The sequence below is a fragment of the Musa acuminata genome, chromosome BXJ1-1 (genome assembly GCF_036884655.1).
Source record: "Musa acuminata AAA Group cultivar baxijiao chromosome BXJ1-1, Cavendish_Baxijiao_AAA, whole genome shotgun sequence".
Lineage (NCBI taxonomy): Eukaryota > Viridiplantae > Streptophyta > Magnoliopsida > Zingiberales > Musaceae > Musa > Musa acuminata.
The window spans coordinates 7,591,951-7,613,989 of NC_088327.1; the positions used below are offsets into that span (position 1 = coordinate 7,591,951).

Below are 22,039 nucleotides of genomic sequence, written 5' to 3' on the forward strand. Positions count from 1 at the left end.
TATTAGGCAATCGTAACTTCGAAAATATTAAGCTATACAATATATATTTGAACTCTATCATTGTCGATTGCAAATGAATAATCAAGGATCGTGACCCTTATGCCCTCACTTATCATCGTTCGTGGGTGAGGAAGGAGGGCAGGCAGGTCGTGTGTCCTCGCAATCGCTCATAAGCACCCCTCGTTATCGATCATAGGTGAGGAAAGAGTTTGGCTGGGCCCACTCGTGAAGATGACCAACAACGCTGTGAGTAATGGATACGCTGTGAGTAATGGATGATTGTTTGAGATAAAAGCATGGTTAAGTGCGTAAGTCAACTCGTGTGTGTAGGCACAAAATGCTAAGGATTTGTGGCCCCCTACTTTATTATTGTTCTTGGCAAAGGGGAAAAGAGTTAGAGCATTGATATATGGTTGAGGTAGTAATGAATCCGACAAAAATAGGTACTCTGTTTAAATTTTTAAAAGTTAAGATGGAGAATTTTTGAAAACTATAGTTTTTTTCTAAATATTTATATATCATTCAGGAGGGGGAGTAGGAAGGAGTTTTTCATTTATAATGCAGTTGAATTCTTTCTCCAAAATAAAAATAGGCGGACAGATACACTATCCAAGCCTGTGTTCTCTCTCGAAACCATTTGGTTCGTGAAACTCTCGAAGGAGGGAAAAGTGGTCGCACTATTCTTCGTCCCACATTGTTAGTTTTTACCTATTTTTATGTCTTTATATTACTTTATAAAATACATGTAATCATCGAACCGACTCGGACGAGTCGACCGCTTGTGCCGAAGCTAGGCTTGATCTGGGCCGCAGGATCATGCGCTCTCACGGTCCAGATCAAATCTAGCCAGTTGACTTGCGAGTCGGCTCGGCACAGGCGGTCGACCCGTCCGAGTCGGCTCGAGATTATCTCGTCGACTCAACGTCTTCGTGTATAAAAGACCAAAAGCGGAGGCGGCGTGCACGGGAAGCCACGAGACGAGCGAGCCCTAGCAGATTCTCTGCCAACGTCGCCGGCCGATTCACCTCCTCTCGGCCACTACCGGAAGCCGCCTCCTCTTGCCGGTACTTTTCTCCTTTCTCGTGTCTTCTCCTCTCTCCCACACTCTCTCGCCTCCTCCCATCTCTGGTCATGAAGGAAACAGTACTGTGTTCCTTTTGTCTTGAGGCCTGAACTTTTCCTTTCTGAGGTTGTGCGTTATGCAATGAGGATGTAAATGGTAAATCGGGATTAATTGCTTTCAGTGTTTTATCTTATTTCTGTGATCTTCTTTCTTTCCCAAGATGAAAAGTGAAGTGGACTTTATTGCAGATGGAAGCTGTTAGTATCTCTGTATCTTTTCCTTACATTTTACATCATCCATTACTCGTGCTGGTTTGACCACAGAGTAGCAAATTGGATTTCAAAAACCCTAGGAAAAGCAACTCAGATGAATTGAGAGTTGATTACAGGAACGAGTTGGAGAGAGCAGTCGTGGGATTCAATGAGAACCTGACATATTTTGTCAAGTCTTATTTCTTGTCGAATGGTGTCAAAATGATCCAAAGTTAGAACTTTGTTATTGTTGATCCCTTATGCATTGTTGATAAATGAGGTATCCTTTTGGCATTGGAACATATTAATTAGCTCACCGTTGCTTAATTTTATATAAAATGGTCTCAGTGAAAGTTCAAGGTTTTTCAAAGAATCGACAGTCATTTTGAATAGAACTTTGCCGTTGTGGATTCAGCATATTTTTGATATCCCATATTCTTTGTCTATTCTCTTATTCATGTTTTTACTTCTCCCATCCCTATTTCACTACGACATTCTTCTTGTTTATGAGATTCTTCTTGTCAAGGCATGGCTATAATGACATAAAAGGGCATTTATTTCCTTGAGGAGTTTCCAAGAAAACTTAGAAGTTAAGCTAAGTTTGATGTTCTGATAGGGAACATCATGAACTTTGAGAGCAGTTACTTCAGTTCTTTCATTATGTGCACAGGAAAATAATTGATATTATCATTTGTTCCTTATCCAAAGAATGACTCTTTGTATGTGGTTTTAGCAAAAAGATTATTTTTTCTTTTTCTTTCCAGGTATCGGCAAGTTATAGATGTTATATTCCATTTGTTATACATGAAACATTTTCTTGATGTAGAAAAAGGTCTGTTTAGTTAGTTGGCACTATCCTATTTCGCATGATAAAACACACCGATTTATTCAAATGTTTAACACCGAATGGCACCGTCATCAAAATCATGATTATGTTAACAAAGTAGCACAAGATATCAAAGTTATTTGATAATCGTAGAAAGAACATTTGTGTAATAGTCTCAAGTCTCAACTCTACAGTATATCATGATTATTATTTACAAAATTGATTAGTCCGTCGACTTGCCTGTGTGTCTTTTACATTTCTTCTTGAGAACATGATTCTCAGATACACCTGAATTCAACTCTCCTCTTGTGTTATGCAACACGGTAATCGAGGTGGCCGCTCTTTCTTATTGTCTTCTGTTTTACTGGTGCTTGTTGGGTCATGCTTCCTTGATTTCTGTTTTGCATTAGAATGTACTTTTTTTTTCATTGTGAGGAAGGTACAACTTACTGACAAGAAAAATTAAATTGTCTATATTTAGAACTTTCATGACAGAAATTGTTGCCTGCACAAGGCAGCACCAGCATTGCTCCCTCTCGAGCATGTCCATTTTTGCATGCAGATGTTTAAAAACTTAAGCTGCACTTTTTCCACTTAATTGACAACAAGCTTTTTTTAATGGGAATTGGCATGTCATTTATCTGTGCAGACATATAGAAGCATAAGTTGCTCTTCTTGCACTTAATTTACAGCGAGTTATTATCTTGTCTTTTGACATTTTCTTTCCTTCGTGCAGATTACTCTATCTCGGTCGAATTATCCTACCCCATAATTTTTTCAAGCGCGATTGTCTACACTTCCTTGTGTGCAAGTTATTGCTTTTGAATACTAATACAAGATGGTTAATGCGATGAAGGGCCTCCTGATTTCCTGGTAACTTCCAAGTTTCATATTGTCCATTTTATGTCATTGTTCAGACTTCAGACAGTATATATGGACTTTTCTAGCATCGAATTTGTGTTACTCATTGGTAACTTTTGCTTGCCAGTGATGTACCCATGACACAATTCATCATTAGCTTCAATGCTTCACTTCCTCCTTCACAGAGGTTCATCCTACACGTGCTTGACAATACACACATGTTTGTGCAGCCTCATGTGGCCGAGATGATCCGAAGCAAGATTTCGGAATTTAGGGATCAGAACTCTTATGAGAAGCCACTATGATCCATTTCGAATTCTCCTTGTTGGCAAGAGAAAAATAATATGCCCGAGATTTGAATCAAAACTCATCTTTAAACTTGATTGACAATGTAGCAAACTGGAATTTGTGAATGGATGTCTATATTTGGCTTGCTTGATCTTGAACTCGATGCTGATACAAGTGATTTGGTCCAAACCTTATGAACTTGGTTCCAACCTTGAAGGCTTTTTGGATCAGTGCTCTGTATTACTGTGTTATAATTCTTTTTGTGGTTATGGTTTTGCTCCAATGCTGTTTGTTGCACTTGAACAATTAGAAGACTTCCAAGCTTGTACTTTAGCTGCATTAATTTCTTCACTGCTGTTTCACGCGAGTATCTGTTCATATCAGTTCAATTCATTTAGCCTCATTTTTCCTATTCTTTAGTTGACAACCACAGTTCCATGCTCCTTTTAGTTCTTGTTCTTTCTATTATTTTGTTTGAGGGTGATTGGGAATCTTAAAAGTTTTAAGTTGTTAAGGACGCATATAATATATGTTAAACTTTGACTAACACGTGAAACTAAATCTGTAAGCTAATTAGTGAAAAAATCTATTAATTAAATATTTTGATATCATAGTACATGTTTTGGTTGGATGATTGTATAATATTAAATATTTTACGTGCGACCAATCATATAGGAATTAGCTTTTGGATGATCTGTCCAAAAAATAAAAACTTCATTTTATGAGCTTTTATTTGGAGTCTCAATTTTCAAAAAAATACTCATTATCTTTACGAGCTTTGCGGCCGCTCATTGTTGTCCTCACCATCGAGGTATCGTCGTCATTCTCATTGTTTCTTAGGATCTTTCGTTGTCATCATTATCACATACGTCTTGCTTGTGTAGGTCTCGTCATCCTCACTATCATCTACGCCCCCAAGATATTATCGTCTAGCACCTCCTTGAACACCTTTGTTCCGTCATCCACCTCCTACTTCTAATACTCGCTCCATGCTTATGCCCTCAAGAAGAGAAGATAAGAAGGCAAGGTAGAAGTGGACATGCGAAGGTGATAGAGCAAAGGTGACGAGGACGATGAAGAGAAGCCTTATATCCGTATCTCACCATGTACCTCTTGCTTCCAATGCTCGTTCTACACTTGTGCCCTAAAGAAGAGAAGAAAAGAAGACGATGTGAATGTGACCATGTGAATGCAATAGGGTAGAGGTGGCGAGGATGATGAAAATAGGTCTCGTGAGGGTCTACAAGAATGGTAATGAGACAATGAGACCTTCGTACATGAGGCAAAGGCAATGATGATGACAACGGGGTGGAGGCGATAAAGGGCATTTACAAAATTACATGAAATTGGATATCATCTTTAAAAATAAAAATTTGGGATACATTCTTAAAAAGTTGAAGAATTTTTTTTATGAACATATGAAATACTGTTATAATATCTATCACATAAATTGACTAGGAGATAGTGAAAGGGATTACCCAGTCAAACACTAACCATTAGTTGTGGACTCATCCCCAAACCCCTCTGAAACTCTTTTGTCCTCCTCAACTATTTAGAATCAAAACGAAGAAAAGAAGCTTATCACACTAATCATCAAGCAGAATAAAAGAAATATTGCTAATAATAATAACAACAATAATATTTACGAGAGAGAGAGCCGTAGAATACAAAATGCAGAACACTGGTGAGCTTCGAGTAGAGTTGAAAGAACATGTCATGACTCTACGCTGTGCGAGTGATCCGATTCAACGGGTGGCACGGTTGAGCTGCCCGTCTCTCATTGATCCAAGAATCCAGAGAATTAGATACTAATGGTGACATACAAAGAAGAAGAAATGCCAGCAATAAGGATCCGTGAAGAAAAGTTGATGAAGATGCGAAGCGTTTCTTCTCCGATCCATCAAATCAACAGATGTTGTTGAAGTCACAGTCCTCCAGGTTGCCGTTGGCGAATCTCGAGGAGGAGGAAGAAGAAGAAGAAGAAGAAGAGAAGGAGATGAGGCAGAGGACGTCCTCGAAGAGGGACTCGTCGCAGGGGAGGGCGACCGGGCCGGAGCGGGACGGGAAGCCGTACTCCTCCTCGGCCTGGCGGAGCAGCTGCCGGAACACGGGGTGGTTGAGGTGGGTCACCCGCACGACGAACCGCCGCGAGCTGCTCCCCACGCACACCGCCACGTGCCCTAACGGCACGTCCGACGGCGCCGCCCACCCGCTCCTCCTCCTCGACGACGTCATCGCCGCCGCCGCCGTCACCTTCCACCGCCGCAGAATCTGCCGCAGCCACACCACGTGCCTCACCCTGCTGCACCTCCCCATCGCTTCCTTCCTCTCTTCCTCTCCCCTGCTGTGGTACTGGAGGGGAGGGATGAAGAGTGGGAGAGACAGGGTCTTATAGGGAGAAACTCCCCATGGCCGGAGAGAGATTAGAGGCATACGTATCTATCATAGATAAGCCGGACAGTGATAACCGATGCATTACGAAGAAGTTTGCGAGTAAATCTTCCTGCAGCTTGATGGTAACTGATATCGACTAAGCTGTCGTTCAGATAGCTTTTGTCAGCTCTCGACATTGTCAAGTGTGCGTTGGTGAAGGTGACGGGTTACTTCCACGGACGGTTAAGTTTGAATCAAATCGAATCAAAATTAATAATTCGAATCGAAATCGAAACCATCGACTTGAAAAAGCTGATGCAAGAGAGGATCCAGCACGGATTCCACACACGAAAAAGGTGGAGCTTTCATGCTTACGCCAGCAGTTACGCCATTGCTGCCGATGAAAGGGTCGATCCCAGCTGACCCCTTTCGGCTGTAAGGAAGAAAAAAAGCAGGATGGAGATGGGAAGATGCGTGGGATCGACCGAGACGACTAGTGCTGCGGAATCACCGATGATTCCTCACCCACGTGCAGCGACTCCCTCCCACACACTTCGCCTCCCATCTGTCTGTCTGTCCGTCCGTCCGTCCGTCTCCATGGCTTCTGACATGACCTGCGTGCTGCTCTTTCTTACCTTGGTATTACTTACTTTGGGCAAGGGAGGGAGGGAGGGGAGGGGAGGCGAGGCGACGCGTCGCGTGCTGCGTTTGCCGGAATGGTTGGCCCTGGAACGAGCGTCGCCTCCGCTGCTGGATGTTTCCTGCTTTACCCATGCACTGGGGCAGAAGAACGGGCAACGGAGAGTTGGTGTTCACCGTCACTACTTTTGGCGAAGACTGCTAACAAGCTGCGGTTGCTGGTCGCAATTCAGTTTGACGGTGTCTTCGCTAGTAGCGTTATCCCCCCCAAATCAGATCAAAATTAAAATCAAATTAGGTCAATGTTTGACGGTGTCTTCGCCGATAGGATTATCCCGATTCGATTCAAATCAATTCATATCGATCCATTGCCGAAACCAAATCGGATCGATAGTTCGACGATTTCGAATCTAATTTTACGAAACTAAAATCGATTTTCTAGAATCAGAAAGATAACCTATTGGCACGCATGTATAAAAGGTGAACCCTGAAAAAAGCAATTTAGGTCTTATATTCCCGATAACCATTCAAATACAGAGAACATTCTCTAACTGCGATGACAACTTCGATATTGATTCTTCTATTCCATAGTTCTTCATCTCAATTGCTTCCGTCTTGAACGCACGGACAACAATTTAGGTAGCTTCGACGAGGTCGAGTAGAACTACGGTAAAGCTTTTTTGCTTAGGCTTAGCTGGATCTGTTCTGCTCATCACGCTCACGGAGCTTGTCGAGGACGAAGGCTTGGAACAGGTGAGAGTTCAACGTCCACAGTAGAGAGGGAGCCATGTCGCCTAAATTATTGTGCTCTGGTGCTCAGCAAACGACAGGCCAAATCCCGGACTAAAAGAAACACTGCGAGTCGAGTTCGTCATGTGCTAGTGTCCGTGATTTGGAGCCTCAAACCACTCTCTTCTCCTCTTCCTTCCTCCCTCCTTCCCTCCCTTTGGCGCGCAAGCAATCGCAGTCTCATATCTTCCTTCGTCCCGCCATCTCCACATGTTATCTAATATATTTTTCTTCTTTCTTCGGCCAATCCTAAACCTTCTCTTTAAATAAATAAATATATAAATATATATATATATATAATTTAAAATTATTAATTAATTAATCGATTAATCTAATCAGATTAATTTGTTTGGAAGTGGTTTAATTAGATAAATCTAAATCGATTCTGATTCAAACCTATCATACTTTAATTTAATCAGAATCAAATAAATTTTTGATTAATTACGGTTGGACCTAAACAGTTGGGTAACAACCGGTTCGAACTGCCCTCCAAATGGATGATTCGCATAACAGAAAAGGATCGAACTCGACTCTTCGGCCTACGTGGCACGGTCGTTCAATCTGAGCTCATTGTTCAGCATGGCACGTGACGGTGGCATGTGAACCCCCACTCGACGGATAACTCCGCGTCGCGACTCGGTGGACGACAGCTCTCGCCTCCGTGCGTCATCTTCTTTTCTCGTTTACGCCCACCACAACCAGTCTCGTTTGTACCCCCAACATACCCACTGCGCTGGCTTGTTTGTTTCATGCCCTCCGGATCTAATCCACGCAGGCATGCGCTTCTACTGGTGGGTCCCGCTCCTGGACCAATTACATTTCGGGTAGCTAGCGAGAGAAGAAGTTTGTGCTCGTGCGTCATGTGGAAATGCTTATGGTACCCGAAAAGTAAGCCGAGAGATCCGCGTAGGTGATCAGGACCGTCGAAGTCTTCCAACGTGTTGTGATGACCAGCGTAATGCGTATGGGTAGCGTACTAGGTGTCCCAAGCGGGTGCTCTGTAATAATTCTCAACCTGTGACGACGCTTTTCGAGAGGAGACGGCGACGAGGAGACCGACAACGATCTCCTCCTCCCTCTGAAACCGCGGCTAAGGTAGAGCCAGTCTTAGCTTCTACTCTCTGTGTCGAAGACACGCACGAGAGAGAGAGAGAGAGAGCAGCGGCACCAGCCGAAAGAGCTCACTCACTCTGCTGCCAGTTGCAGCTATGGGCTCCGTCTCCCTCAAGATCGGCGATGGCACTGCGCGCTTCCGGCGAGCCACCCTCTGCTCCTCGGCCGTACACCTCCTCATGCTTGCGTCCGTCATCACCACCAACCTCTTCGCTCTCTACGCATTCACTGCCGCGCCGTCCCCGTCCTTCTCATCCGCCCCGTCCACCGTCCCCCACCCAGGCGCCGGCGTGGGCGGAGGCCACCGCAACCTCTCCGTCATCTCCGAGCACGTCGCCCTCATTGTCCGCGAGATCGAGGCCTCGGAGCGCCGCCTTCACCAGATCGAGCGCGAACTCGCCGGGTACGACACCCTCGACCCCGCCAAGCCCTCCCTCCCACCGGAACTCAGGCTCTTCCTTGCCCGCCACCGCCTCCCCCTCGGCCGCGACGCCCGCTCCGGAATCACGGAGATGGTCGCCTCCGTCGCCCACTCCTGCTCCCGGTCCCCCGCTGCCGACCTCCTCGCCCGCTACATGTCCTACAAGCCCGCCGCCCTTTGCCCCGCCGACGACCCTTCCCTGCCCCAGAAGCTCATCGCCAAGGCCTGCGAACCCCTCCCCCGCCGCCGCTGCCTATCCCGCCCCACCGCTCCCGCTGCTACCGCCGCTCCTCGCCTCCCCTTTCCCCGGTCTCTCTGGAGCCCCGGCGTCAAGAACCCGGGTGCCGGCATGTACGGCCTCGACAAGCAAATGTGGATCACGCCAGGGGGAAAAAACGATTTCTCGATCGACGATGTCCTGGCCCTCGGCAGTGGTGGGATCCGGATCGGCTTCGACATCGGAGGCGGAGCTGGGAATTTTGCGGCCAGGATGGCCGAGAGGAACGTCACGGTCGTCACGTCCACCCTGGAAATAGGGGGCAAGCCGATGAATGAGTTCGTAGCAGCTCGCGGCCTCTTTCCGTTGCTCCTCTCGCCGACGCAGAGATTTCCATTCTATGACTCAGTGTTCGATCTGGTGCACACGTTGAACGCCCTCGACGAGGGTGGCGCTCCAGCACTGGGGCAGGCCAGCCGCACCGAGGCACTGGAGTTCCTGATGTTTGACATCGATCGGGTTCTCAGGGCCGGGGGTCTGCTATGGCTTGACAACTACCTCTGCACTGATGATGAAAGGAAGCGCATTGTCACCAAGCTTATAGAGAGATTTGGGTACAAGAAATTGAAATGGGTGGTGGGAGAGAAGGCTGATGCGAGGAACACGGCGAAGACACAGGTCTACCTCTCGGCCGTGCTGCAGAAGCCCGCGAGAGGTTGAACTGTATTACTGCTGGTGGAGGAGAAATGCTAGCAAGGTACGAGTGCTGGTTCGATTTGATTCTTCGATGCCCTTTGTTATGGTTATATTTGCACCAATTTAATTCCTTAGTCAGTCATTTGATGGAATTCATAATATTAGCATTGAAATGGTACTTCTCTTAGTTTAACATATAGGTTGCTGCTTGAGAGGAGTAGAGTTACTAGTTATGTTTTCAGGAGGATAATGCCACCATGTTCAAATATTCTTATTTCATATATCTTTAGCACTTATCGTTTGCAATGTCAGGTACTCAATTTTACTATTGTATAGAAATGAGGTCTTAGGCTGCTGAGTGTAGGCATACATAAAGGTTCATCATCCTTTCTAATTTCCATATTCTCAAACATGATGACCTGAACATATCCTTTTTCCAAATTGAGGATCACATCAGTGCAAATATAATAATCAAGGTTCAGTTTCAACAGTTGTTTTGGCGCAGCGCTCAAAGTTTTACTTTCAATAGTTTCATGCCTTTGACATTCTCAGCCAAGTTGTGGAGTATCGGGGTAAGGGTTCCAAAGATCTATATATGTGACCGCATCAGACACTCTTTATTAACATGTTACCTGTCAATTTTAGAAGCTTTATGATTGAGAATATGAGGTTTATGGTTTGTAGGGGTTTGTTAGTTAATGCCTTGATAACCACCTTAGATGCTATAGGTATTTAAATTTCTGTCCTGGCAGAGGCTTTTTTATTTTGGATGAACTAATTTTAAGTATTTTTCTTTTTATTTTTCCTGTGCAACCCCTGTCACTCCTGCAAAAAATGCTTCTTGAATATTCATCAATTACTTAAAAGCATATTTAACAAAATTGCAAGACAAAGGAACTCCAGAATAAAATTTGTTTATTATCCCTGTGATTAAAGTCGAATTCGGTTAGTTTTGTGTTGAAGTGATGACCTTAAATCAACTCCTCTAATTAACTAACAAAACTTGAAACATGGATGGTAGATCATGGATCTCCACTATGGGAAGAATGGGGTCCAATCTCTCTCCTGTGCAAGCTGCAGATTTCTCACTTTATGAGGTTAGTGGGTTTAAATAGGTTGAAAAGGAACTCTTTGTTCACCTCATTCAGAAAACAGGGAGAATTGTAGAACTTCTTTGAAACATGTTTCAAGTGTAACTACTTAAGCCAGCCTGAAAATGAGCCAAGATCTAATGAGACCAATCTTTCCTTGATTAGGTTGTAAACCTGCTAGTGTTACTCTATATAAGGGAAAGTTCCAAGAAATGTCTACATAAGAGGGATGAACATGCAAGTACTGTGTACTTTAAAGTACTAGGAGCTTTTTTTCTTGATAGTAACGGCAACTAGAAACAAATTCCTGGTTATATCACATATTTAATGTCAACACAGTAAATGCTATTTTTTGCTCCTTGTACTTATAAAGAGACAAAGGTAGTCGTGCATTGTTATTTGACGTTATTGATCTCGCTTGCAATGCGCAAAGAGTTTTATTTATTTATTTTCAAGTTATACATGTTGACTGCATTTTGTAGAACGAGATTGGACCCGATATTTGTTTAAATTGGTACTGGCCACTGGGTGTAGAAGTAGGAATTACATATCCACTATGCTAAACCTGGAATATAGCTTTTATTCCGTCGTACATTTTGTCTACTTTTTCAACTTTCATCTTCTTCCTTATAAGAGCATGACATACATTTGTACCTGTATCACGGTTGACCCCCCAACACCTGAGTTTTGGTCTCCAAAGCATGGTATTCAATGGTCAAAATGGCAATAGCATAAAATCTGGTTACTCCTATTCGTTGTATTTATTCAATCTACCATTAATTTGTAATTAAAGGAACTTTATTATATGGTGAATCTTGCTCTTAACCAATATGTTTTCAATAGGGAAACTTGAACACTGAATTCTTTCAGTATACATACTTGTTAGAATATCATTGTAACATTCATCATATATTGTGTGATGATTATCATGCTTATTATTGATTTTCTTACTTCATTGTTTAATTGAATCATTTTGTCCTTGTCCTTGTACTGATAGGATCTATTCCAAAAAATCATGAGTTCTTACTTGAATCAATCTTTTAAAATATTAGATGATCCCTTTTCATACTTGGGTGCCAGCATTTCCCCCTACTTTGCTGATGAGTCGATTGTTTTCTTTTTTTGACTCATGTCACATTCTTCAATAGGAACGGCAATGTGTACCAGCAGTGGCCGAAATGCAAGAATTGCAAGACCGTCTAGGCACATGATCAATTTGACGAGATCTTTTCACGAGCGACATTGATTAGGCTTTGCCAGCTGCTGATGTCCATCATCTCCTCTTAAGTCGACATTGTATGACAAAATTGCAGTGGCTCAAGGTGTTTAGACTGCACATTTCACTGCTTTGTAGTCATATAAGAAGTTCATGGTTGTCCTTCAGTTTTTGGAGAGTACTTATCTTCAGATTCATTCCTCGAGACCAATGCTACCCTGTTGCTTCCAATAAAAGATCCAGGCTAGCAGAGAACTATAATAGCACAGAACTGTATTACATATGTATGCAGCCTGCTTACAGCTTTCATAGAAATTTATTGCAACACAAGCAACCATTCTGCTCCAATACATTAAAATGGGATTTTCTCCTTGTTCTTTAATCCAATCTATCTGCATTGCTGCTGCAGTTGTTACCAATTGCAATTCTGTAGTTTACTTTCTTGTCTTTCATTAGGGAAATTGTTAATTTGCTGATGCTGCCTTTATACAACTTTATATTGCAATTAATTTGCTGCCCACCCCCCATCCTTCAGTCCTCATCTGGTTGGCCTTCATCGATGGCCCTTTTTCTGGTTGGTCATCAAGAGGTCACCATCTATTTATCAAGAACTATCTATAAGGTAAAAATAGTATATTATGGTTGAATTCCTCGTATCACAAAAAGAAAAAAGCGAAGAAATAAACCGACTAAGGAAGATCGATCCTTTCGATCGTCATCGATCAATCGATTAGACAAAAGAAAAGAAGCGATCACTTCTATCGCTCATTGTCGATCAATCAGTGCAAGAGTGGTTCCTTCTTCTCTCGATCAGTGCAAGAGTGGTTCCAAGATCTATCTTCGATACCACAGTGAGACAAAATCAAGTATTGCTTATTCCATTGAGAAGAAGCTATATGAGATGATTCCTTAATTGATCGAGAGGGAAGAAATGTGTTGACCCCAAGGTTCGATCAAATGAGTTTACGTAATAGCCTGAAGGATTGGGTTCTGGCCAAGACCAAATGCCGAAGGAGCTTCATCCAAGAGATATAGGCTAATTAAGGATCCATAGATAATTTTCAAAGAAGCCATCAAATATTTGGACCTATGCCTTAGTCGTCTCAATTTGGATTCTCAACGTCGTCCTATGATGTCTTCCAAAAGATTTGGCTGCGTAACAATGATCTTTTGCTGATATCCACCGCTTTCTTTAACGGTTAATTATATAGTACTTTCCTTTAAGTTCTTATATTTTAAAAAATTATATTAATATTTTTATAATTATAAAAATTATCGAAATGTTATCGGTTTTATTAACAAAAATATAAAAATAATGAACAAAAATATAATTTTAAAATTTCAATTGGTGGTTACGGACGACATCGCTAGGGGGCCATGGATGAGTATTATGGACGAGGAGAGCGACGACAAGAGGTGAGAGCTACTCTACATCTGTGTCGATGTCGACGCAAATGCAGAACTATAAAAGGATCATTGATGTAGATGTCGACGCAAATACAGAACTACAAAAGGATCGTTGATGTAGATGTCGAGCGATGACCATCACATCTTATCGCCGCTCTTCTCATCCACGATAACCACCACCTGTGACCTTCAACGACGTCGTCGTCCATCACCATTGACGTCATCCGTCATTACCAATTGGAACATTAAGATTATATTTTTATCTTTTATTTTTGTATTTCACTAATAAAACTAATATCATTAGGAAAATAGATCAAAATGTTTGCCTTTTAAACTATAAGAATGTTAATATAATTTAAAAAAAATACTAATCAAAATAATAAATATAATTAATTAGCACGTTATTTAAGCACTTGTATTCGTTTTAGCTTTGGAAAAAGGCTTGGTGTCAGCTTCCTCGATCTCCACTCCTTGCAAGTTCAATTCCCTCAGCTCTGCCTGCGACCACAAACAAGCATTAGAAAGCCAAATCCAAAGTAGCAGTAGCACTAATTGTTCTAAAACTTCAAACACCAGTATTCCTTTGGGAAGCTTCCAAACGTTTGTGGCAAACAGGAATCATCATCCTCGACTCTGCCAGCACGTTCTCGTGCTCATTGGCAACATAGCGTCAATCAAGGGTTTGTTTAAATGGATCGATCAAATCGTCACACAAAGTATGAGCTCAGTCTCATTCCTAAGTCCTTCGGTCATCCCGTTATCACAAATAATTCATCTCAGATTTGAAGTTCTCAATAACATAGCCTTATTAATAGCCAACCTCGTCATGATCAATTGCGTGTTTGTATAGGGAACACATGTTTATCATATCATTAAATGCCAAAGTTGTTGGCCTTACTTACGATCCTAAGTTTACATGTCTATAACACCAAAAAAAAAAATCCAATCTCCTATTTGGTTATGATTTATTAGAATACATCAATCATTATTTTAGTTATCCATCAAAAAATTCTAAATATCAAGAAAATCCATCTTAATGACATATCCTTATAGCTACGACAAGATCATCTTATTCTACGAGTGATTTAAATCTCAGTCATCAGTTTCATATCACCATAAATCTCTTCATGTAATACTATAGCATAAGCATGGTCTAAGTTATAAATCACCCTCGCACCCACATGTTAGGTCTTTTATCATAAACACAATAGAAGAGGAAAGTGTATATAATATAAATTATTATAGATGATTTGATTTTCATAGATCATCTCTTGAGTGATGAAAAAGTTATTGTTTATACTCTCAATGACTTAGGAGATAAATATAAGAAACTTGTGGTAGTAATTCGGGCATGTGACTCATCGACATCATTTGAAAAATTATATAACAAGCTGATTGATCATGAGGCATATTTAAAACGAAAAGCGAGGAAGACGAGACCAACTATCATATCTCAATTTAATCAAAAATCCAGAGGAAAAGACTATTAATCAACAAAAACTTGTTATATAATTCAATAAAGCAACAAAAACTTCAAGGATCGAACAAGATGTCTCCTGGAAACGTGAGTAATCTAATTATACTATTAACTCTCCAACCATTGTGCCAACTTCAACTTAAATAACTCAAAAAATAACTTCAACTACAACTATAAGTAGTTCTAATATTCCAATAATAATAATCAATAAAAAATCATTTGCCAACTCTATTACAAAATTAGACACAACAAAAATTTATCAATCTCGACCCAAGCCTATTGCCACACCTAATTAGCCTCAACCAAACATCATGACTACTTCGACTACTTATCAAAACAATTGGATTACTAACCTTATGCTTCTTATCGTATCACTTTTGATTTGTAGAATTTATCTATCCATACTGACTATAGAGACAATGAAGACATCATTATTGGTGATGGTAATGGAATCCATATCACTCACACTAGATCCATAATACTTAATTCACACAAATATTTTTATACTCAAATAATATTTTATGTGCACATTACATCAAAAGAAATCTTATTTTTGTCTTTCAATTATGCAAACTACATAACATATTTATTGAGTTCTTTCCAAACTAATTTCTTGTAAAATATATGAACACAAGGGTATCCTTGGTTTATACCCTTGTGTCCGATGATATATGGTATTGTCGTCATCATTTTTCATTCAACATTAGCTAATTTTTTATTACTCTCTTCTAACTTCCAAATCAAGTAGAATTATAACTCAATGCTTGCCTTAGCAATAAAAGTCACGTACTATCTTTTGGAATGTCATACATATTCTATTCTAAATAACTTGAAATCATTTACACTAATGTCTAGGGCCCTACTCCAACCACTTCATTTGATAATTTTATGTTTTATATCATATTCATAGATTACTTCACTAAATATAGATGATTATATCCTCTCAAACATAAATATGAGGTCAATATAGTCTTTACTTATTTTAGAAGATGGTCGAGAACTTATTCCAATCGACCATTAAAATAATAAACTCTGATGAAGGAGGTGAATGCTATGTTTTAATAACTTACCTCTCATCATTCGATATATAACATCTCAAGTCACCACCATATACACATCAACTAGTTGGTGCTATTGAATGAAAGTACCAACATATAGTTGAGAATGGTCTCACCCTCCTATACCAAGCCTTCATGTCATTAACCTTTTGTCAGTAACATTTTAAACTACAGTTTACCTTATTAACTGCATACTCATCCCAATCATACCATACCAATCATCATTTGAAAAACTATTTTATAAAACCTCAAATATTCAAAAACTTAAAGTATTAGATAGTTTATGTTATTCCATGCCTTTATGCTTCACACAAGTTAATACCAAGATCCAAACCTTACATCTTCATTGGGTATGTTTTTCAGTGCTATAATCTTCAAACTTAAAAGGTCTTTGTATCACATCATACTATTTTTATCGAGTCTACATTTTTCTTCAACAATGTGAGCCACTATAATAATCATCTATCACTGAATTTATATGAGTACATCTCAAACCATCTTAAGTGTGTCTCTCATCATATCAATCAGTAGTTCTTATCTAGACATGTACTTTCTTATTACTCTACTTCAACAGCACCTCTCGCCTATGCACTCGGCACCACAAATGATGCATTTATCCTCTCCTTGGTCAAGTGACACTAAAGTGTATTAACTTAATTAAAAAACATGTCATTAACTCTTCATCAATTCTTATACATTTAATACAACTCAATAATACCATTAGATATCATATGACAATACACTCCAAAAATAGCATATTCAAATCACGTCAAGTCCTTGATCTCTATGTTACTCTAAGCCCTCCACCTAAGCCCATTGAACCCATAACCATCATCCAAGCTCAAAAATCTTTACGAAATATGATATCCTACTTCATAATACCACATGGATCCTACTATCATCTCATATCACATAAAATATCAATGGTTGTAAGTGGATCCTTCGAATTAAACGGAACCCATATGGAATCATTGCTAGATACAAAGCATATCAAATGACCAAAGAGTTTCACCAATGACCAAGTATTTATTTCACAAAGAACTTCAATCTAGTTGTTAAACCGACGACAATTAGACTCATCCCGAGTTTGGCTATCATTCAAGTCTAGTATATATAATAACTAGATGTTAACAATACTTTCTTATATGATACTCTAATTGAATATATCTTTATGTCAATCCATTGATTTCATCTATCCTTAATATCTAAACCATATTTATAAACTATAAAAAACTATTTATGAGATTTATCAAGCTCCAAGAGCCTTATACACCAAACTTGGTTCATCTTTGATGCTAGTCGACTTCCTCAACTCTAAAGTCTAATACTATTTTATTCTTATGTGAACAAAAGAGATATACTATATATTTACTAGTTTATATTGATGACATTATTATCATAAGTAAAAATTTTATGGAGATCTAGTAATTCTTTAAGCAATTGATAATAATGTTCTCATCTTTTAGATTTTTTCTATTTCAAAATAATTATATTTGAGAGCTATTATCAAAGATGTAAAATGTCAAAGAAGTCGACACCCCACTCTCTGAGTCACTTAAATTATATAATGACAGCCCTATTATGGTTCCAACATAGTAATGATAAGTACTTAGTTCCTTGTATTATTTATATCTTTTACATCTAAACATTTCATTTGCAGCTAACAATTTATCATAATTCATGCATTGGCCCTCCATTGTGCATTGGTCTACATTAAAACATATCGTGATATCTTAAAGAGACTCTCAATCATGGACTTCTCCTTCATTAAAACTCATCACTTCATCTCTGTGATTTCATCAATGCTGATTAAGCAAGTAACACTAACGATAGAATATCTCCATTAGCCTATATTATTTTCCTTGGAGCAAATCTAAATAGTTGGAATTCCAAGAAACAAAGCACAGTTGAGATCTACCATTGAAGCTAAATACCAAGTCATCGCCACTACTGTTGTATAACTTAATTAAGTCACCAATCTACTACATTAACTTGATATCATCTTAAAATTCATTCATACAATATATTGTAATGATGTTATATACCAACTCGATGTTCCCCTGATGCATGAAACACATTGTCATCAACTTCCATTTTGTTAAAGATAAAGTTATCAGACGTTAACTGTATATTTCTCACGTCCATACTTCTTCTGACCAACTAATAGACTCCCTCACAAAACCTATCACGTGTAGGATATTTTATTTGTATCGATCCTTGGTATCGAAACTCAATCTTGCGAGGACATGATAAAAGATCATGATATAAGTAAATATGAAATAATAACTTTTGCTTTAATCCTCGTTCAATTTATAATTTGAGGATCAATCATAAATTTGAATATATGATTTGAGTAGATGATTAAGAAAATATTTTTCTCACGATCTACCTCTATTCACCGTAAAGTCTTCTTATGAGTGGTAGAACAAGTTACTCTTATATAAGAGTCAATTACCGGCAGGAAGTGGTAACGATTTTGACTTACACGATCTAATATAGGTTACCTCTATTCACCATAAATTCTTCTTATGAGTGGTAGAACAAGTTACTCTTATATCAGAGTCAATTACCTGCAGGGCTGAAGTGACAACGATTCTGACTTACACCAACTTGAACAACAAGCCCTTTGATGGCATCTGAACTGGACAGAAAAGGAAGGGTGTAGACTCCTCAGCAGCCCTAATGGCAATTTGATTTGATTTTCTGTATAAAAAAAAAATCAGATATGCCGGGAAAAAAGTCTTTTTCTTGTATTCTCTAGATAAAAGAACTCCATCTCTACAAATACAGGTCAGGATGCTATGTCTTGATAATTTTATCAGTAATAATTATGTTTTATTTTTACAAATGGTGAAGGCGAGATTTGATCCCAAAACCTTACTATCACCTGTCAGTCTTTACTAGCCTAGAGAAATATTTAATCTTCAGGGACATGTAGGATTGATAAACTCTAAAAGAGAGTCGAATATGGCCAGTAACGAAAATGCAAGTCGGAAGACGCAAACAATCTACATTTTAAGCTCATCCAAGTTCTTGTGAAAAGGAATTAATAATATTAGGTTGTCCCTCTTTAAGTACTTAAGCACATATTTTGGGATATCTTAACAAAATACATTATCAGTCCAAAAAACTGAAGTATAAATTATTAATAATACATTCATCTAATCCTAATAAAGTAAGTCTCAACCTTTTTCTCGCTTACGGTACTGCTCTTCTTGTTTAGTTTACAACCTCTGCCCCACGCTTTAGCTTCCGTAGACGCCAGTACAAATGGTGATCGAAATTATCGTAAATCATGCGAGTGTTGCTGCTGGATACACCTGCCCATGCATTTTTTGCAGGAACTCATTTTCTCCAAACACTATGTGAGCTCACAAAAATGACGAAACCATTTCATTCAACTCTTATGACCCAAACCAAGATTGGATATTGTCATGCTTCTTAAAGTTCAATATAATATACTTTACAAAACACAATAATTTTCACGTGATAAGTCCTCGAGTACAATTAATTGCTTAAAGTAACATCAAAGACGCCATGGTTACCCATGCTTACCTACATGATCAGCTCTACAATTTACAGAGATTTAACCCTTAGTGGGCAGAGACATGCAGCAACCAGGTAGGGAGAACAGTTCTGTAGCTTATTTGGTCACGAAGTTGAAAAAGAACAAACTTGGGAACTAACTAGTTTGGTTACGTAGATCTTCATCTCACTCACAGGCTTCATATACATAAACGCAAGGCATAAAAGCTCTAAGAAATGAATTTTTTAAGACACAGGTCAGACTGATCAACTTACCAAGGAAATCAACGAAGCAGATTCTTCTGAGGCAAAAGTGTTTCTTGCATGGTTTGTAGACTGATCAGAAGAACCTCCTCTTGAAACTTCGAGTGGTTGCCTGGTAAGAGTTCATGAGGAGTCCGACGCCGATCCCTATCCCAACGCACATTCCCAAGCCTATTCCAAGGCCAACTCTGACACCAGAGTTAAACCATGATAGTTGCTCATCTTCACCTGAGTACCAACCTTCAGGATAGTAGCTGTGCCTAAAAGTTAGATCTGGATCGTACTCGTTGGTTTCCCCCTCGGCATCCTGGAAAGGTTTTACATTAATCAATCACTTGCTAATTTAGGATACTCAGCTAAATTAGTTTCTTGAAATTTAAAAAAAAAAAGTGAAAGTAGAAAGTAATAAAAGGGATAATTTGTTGCTACCAACTTGCACCATCCTTGGATGTGTCTCTGAACAGAGAAGAGAAAATAAATGGTGCAAGTAATACACTTCAACATTCAACACAAATACACATTGCATGATGTAGAGATCTTTTAGGTGAGGCATTCCAAAGCATTGTTGGGAAGAAATTTCAACTGAAGACAAAAGCATGTTATTGGTCCTTCTCTACCTCTTCCTCTTTTCTTTCTATCATATTCCTATTTCATTCTCCTCTCTCTTTCTACATCCTCGATCAAGTCCCTCTTCTGCAAATGATGCCGGTATCATTGTAATCTCAACCCAACTAAGATGTCACTGTTATTCAAAAGTGTTTTGAATACAAACTTGAAGACTAAATAATCTTATGGTCGTAACTGGTGATCATGCAAGCCAGACAACCTTCAGGAAAATAATTTGAAGTTGCAGTTCAGAAGTCTTTGATTTACCACACCAAAAGTTCCAAAAATTTGGCTCTAATGATCTGAAAATACTTGGCTAATAACACAGTTGATCTGTGCCTTTATCATACTCATAAACATCATGCTTCACATTCACTCTTTGCGTCAATGATTCATATAAGAAATCATTTATAGATCACCAGAAAATTATATTTTCCTTTTGGTCTCTGGTCCGTAACACATTTAAAAACAAAGTAAAAGTCACCTAAAAATGTGAATGAATAGCTATAACATCCATGCTTCTTTTCTCATAATCTCTATATTTGTGTACTCTAGTTTGGCAAATTTTAAGTAACCACCACAGCCAAGCATGAAAGCACATGTAGAAGAATAATATCAATCTAAAAAATTATACCACTGAGGCAGCATATATGAGATATGTTCAACCTAATGCAAATAAAAGAACAGCTCCAACATAGTCTATCATCATGTACATGCTATCATCAAGAAAAATAATATCTGAAGCATATAAGTCTTACAATAGAAGAGAAGATCCATATGAATAACAAGATAATAATAATACAGAGTGCTTACAGTTGATGGTGAAGGCTTGGGATGAACCAAATCGGCGCTGCTCCCCTGCTTCCCACCTGTGGTTTCTTCGTCCTCGGGAATCGACTCCAATGCTCCCAGCCTGACAGCCCTCCGCCTGGGGCTGAGCTGAACAGTCTGCGTCAGGATCAAGGGGACCCCGGCGAAGCACCCCGCCACGTAAACCTCGATGGAAGGGGTCGACAAGATCCCGACCTTGTCTGGCTGCACGAAAGCGGAAGACCCAATGGATGCCGCCACGTAGCAATTCATGCTCCATCCGGTCTTGGAATCTGACGGCCCCTGGAGGTGGTCGAGCCCAATCGCTCCGTTGCTCCACGGCGCCTCCATCCTCTCCAGCGAGCCGCAGAGCATCAACTTGCCCCGATCATCGCAGACCTCGAAATCGACGGCCCCGGTGAGCCGGACGCCATCGGTGCTGACGTAGGTCACCTCAGCTGCGCCGCGATCGACGCGGTCGCGACGGAGGGGGACGGCGGTCCGCTCGGAGGACGGAAGGCGTACCCCGTTGATCTCGAGGGCGGAGCCCATCTCGCGGCGGAGATGGGAGAGGGTGAGGATGGGCGGGACAGTGTCGACGACGCAGGGGGCGACGCGGACGTAGAAGAGGCGGATCTCAAGCCACGATGAGGAAACCGGAGGAGGGGGCGTGGTGTCTCCGTTGGGGAAGCCGAGTAAGTGAAGGTTTGTGCTCCGGCGACGAGGGGAAAGAGGTGTTGCCGAGGCCGGAGCCGATGGCGGGCCGCTCCGTTCCTCGGCTACCGCGGGCGGCAGTGAGACCGTCATCGGCACGCCGAATTGGGACTTCGCAATCAGAGATTGGTATAGGATTGCTCCACCATCAGATTTGGATTAGGATTAGGGTTCTTGTGATCGAAGGCGGTGCTTGACGACGGAGAACGCGAGGATAGGAAAAGAGGGTACCGAGGTCGACGGCCAAGCCCAATAAAATTATATATATATATATATATATATATATATATATATATTAAGTGGTATTCGGAGGTGATTTCGGTCCAATATCCCG

The 22,039-nt window shown here is 40.3% G+C and overlaps 4 protein-coding genes across 5 annotated transcripts; 2 read left to right on the forward strand and 2 right to left on the reverse strand.

Annotated features, from left to right (window-relative positions):
- The first annotated feature begins 943 nt into the window (after nt 1-943).
- LOC135583974 (general transcription and DNA repair factor IIH subunit TFB5-like) lies at nt 944-3,447 on the forward strand. 2 transcript variants are annotated; one of them, XM_065194232.1, is made up of 3 exons: nt 944-1,064; nt 2,877-3,013; nt 3,129-3,447. In XM_065194232.1, exons 2-3 carry the CDS (start codon nt 2,979-2,981, stop codon nt 3,304-3,306), a joined length of 213 nt encoding a protein of 70 aa, XP_065050304.1. In that variant the 5' UTR covers nt 944-1,064; nt 2,877-2,978; the 3' UTR covers nt 3,307-3,447. The 2 variants fall into 2 exon arrangements, with proteins under 2 accessions (XP_065050304.1, XP_065050310.1); XM_065194238.1 differs by lacking the exon at nt 944-1,064 and adding an exon at nt 1,447-1,594.
- Nucleotides 3,448-4,876: 1,429 nt separating this feature from the next.
- Nucleotides 4,877-5,998, reverse strand: LOC135680364 (protein SMALL AUXIN UP-REGULATED RNA 12-like). Its single transcript, XM_065194246.1, has one exon. It carries the CDS (start codon nt 5,720-5,722, stop codon nt 5,195-5,197), a length of 528 nt encoding a protein of 175 aa, XP_065050318.1. The 5' UTR covers nt 5,723-5,998; the 3' UTR covers nt 4,877-5,194.
- Nucleotides 5,999-8,092: 2,094 nt separating this feature from the next.
- Nucleotides 8,093-12,263, forward strand: LOC103983867 (probable methyltransferase At1g29790). The gene is made up of 2 exons (XM_009401193.3): nt 8,093-9,598; nt 11,777-12,263. Exon 1 carries the CDS (start codon nt 8,299-8,301, stop codon nt 9,559-9,561), a length of 1,263 nt encoding a protein of 420 aa, XP_009399468.2. The 5' UTR covers nt 8,093-8,298; the 3' UTR covers nt 9,562-9,598; nt 11,777-12,263.
- Nucleotides 12,264-19,208: 6,945 nt separating this feature from the next.
- Nucleotides 19,209-21,961, reverse strand: LOC135643365 (uncharacterized protein At1g01500-like). Its single transcript, XM_065160244.1, has 2 exons — nt 20,995-21,961; nt 19,209-19,882 (listed from the first exon to the last, which is right to left on the reverse strand). Exons 1-2 carry the CDS (start codon nt 21,796-21,798, stop codon nt 19,652-19,654), a joined length of 1,035 nt encoding a protein of 344 aa, XP_065016316.1. The 5' UTR covers nt 21,799-21,961; the 3' UTR covers nt 19,209-19,651.
- Between the last annotated feature and the right edge of the window lie 78 nt (nt 21,962-22,039).

Excerpts from the sequence above, each read along its gene's own strand:
- LOC135583974 (XM_065194232.1), top strand. The coding sequence starts at position 2,979 with ATGGTTAATGCGATGAAGGGCCTCCTGATTTCCTG. Across the intron at positions 3,014-3,128 it reads AAGGGCCTCCTGATTTCCTG|TGATGTACCCATGACACAAT; the intron begins GTAACTTCCAAG and ends TTTGCTTGCCAG.
- LOC135680364 (XM_065194246.1), bottom strand. The coding sequence starts at position 5,722 with ATGCCTCTAATCTCTCTCCGGCCATGGGGAGTTTCTCCCTATAAGACC.
- LOC103983867 (XM_009401193.3), top strand. The coding sequence starts at position 8,299 with ATGGGCTCCGTCTCCCTCAAGATCGGCGATGGCACTGCGCGCTTCCGG.
- LOC135643365 (XM_065160244.1), bottom strand. The coding sequence starts at position 21,798 with ATGACGGTCTCACTGCCGCCCGCGGTAGCCGAGGAACGGAGCGGCCCG. Across the intron at positions 19,883-20,994 it reads CCAAGCCTTCACCATCAACT|GATGCCGAGGGGGAAACCAA; the intron begins GTAAGCACTCTG and ends AAACCTTTCCAG.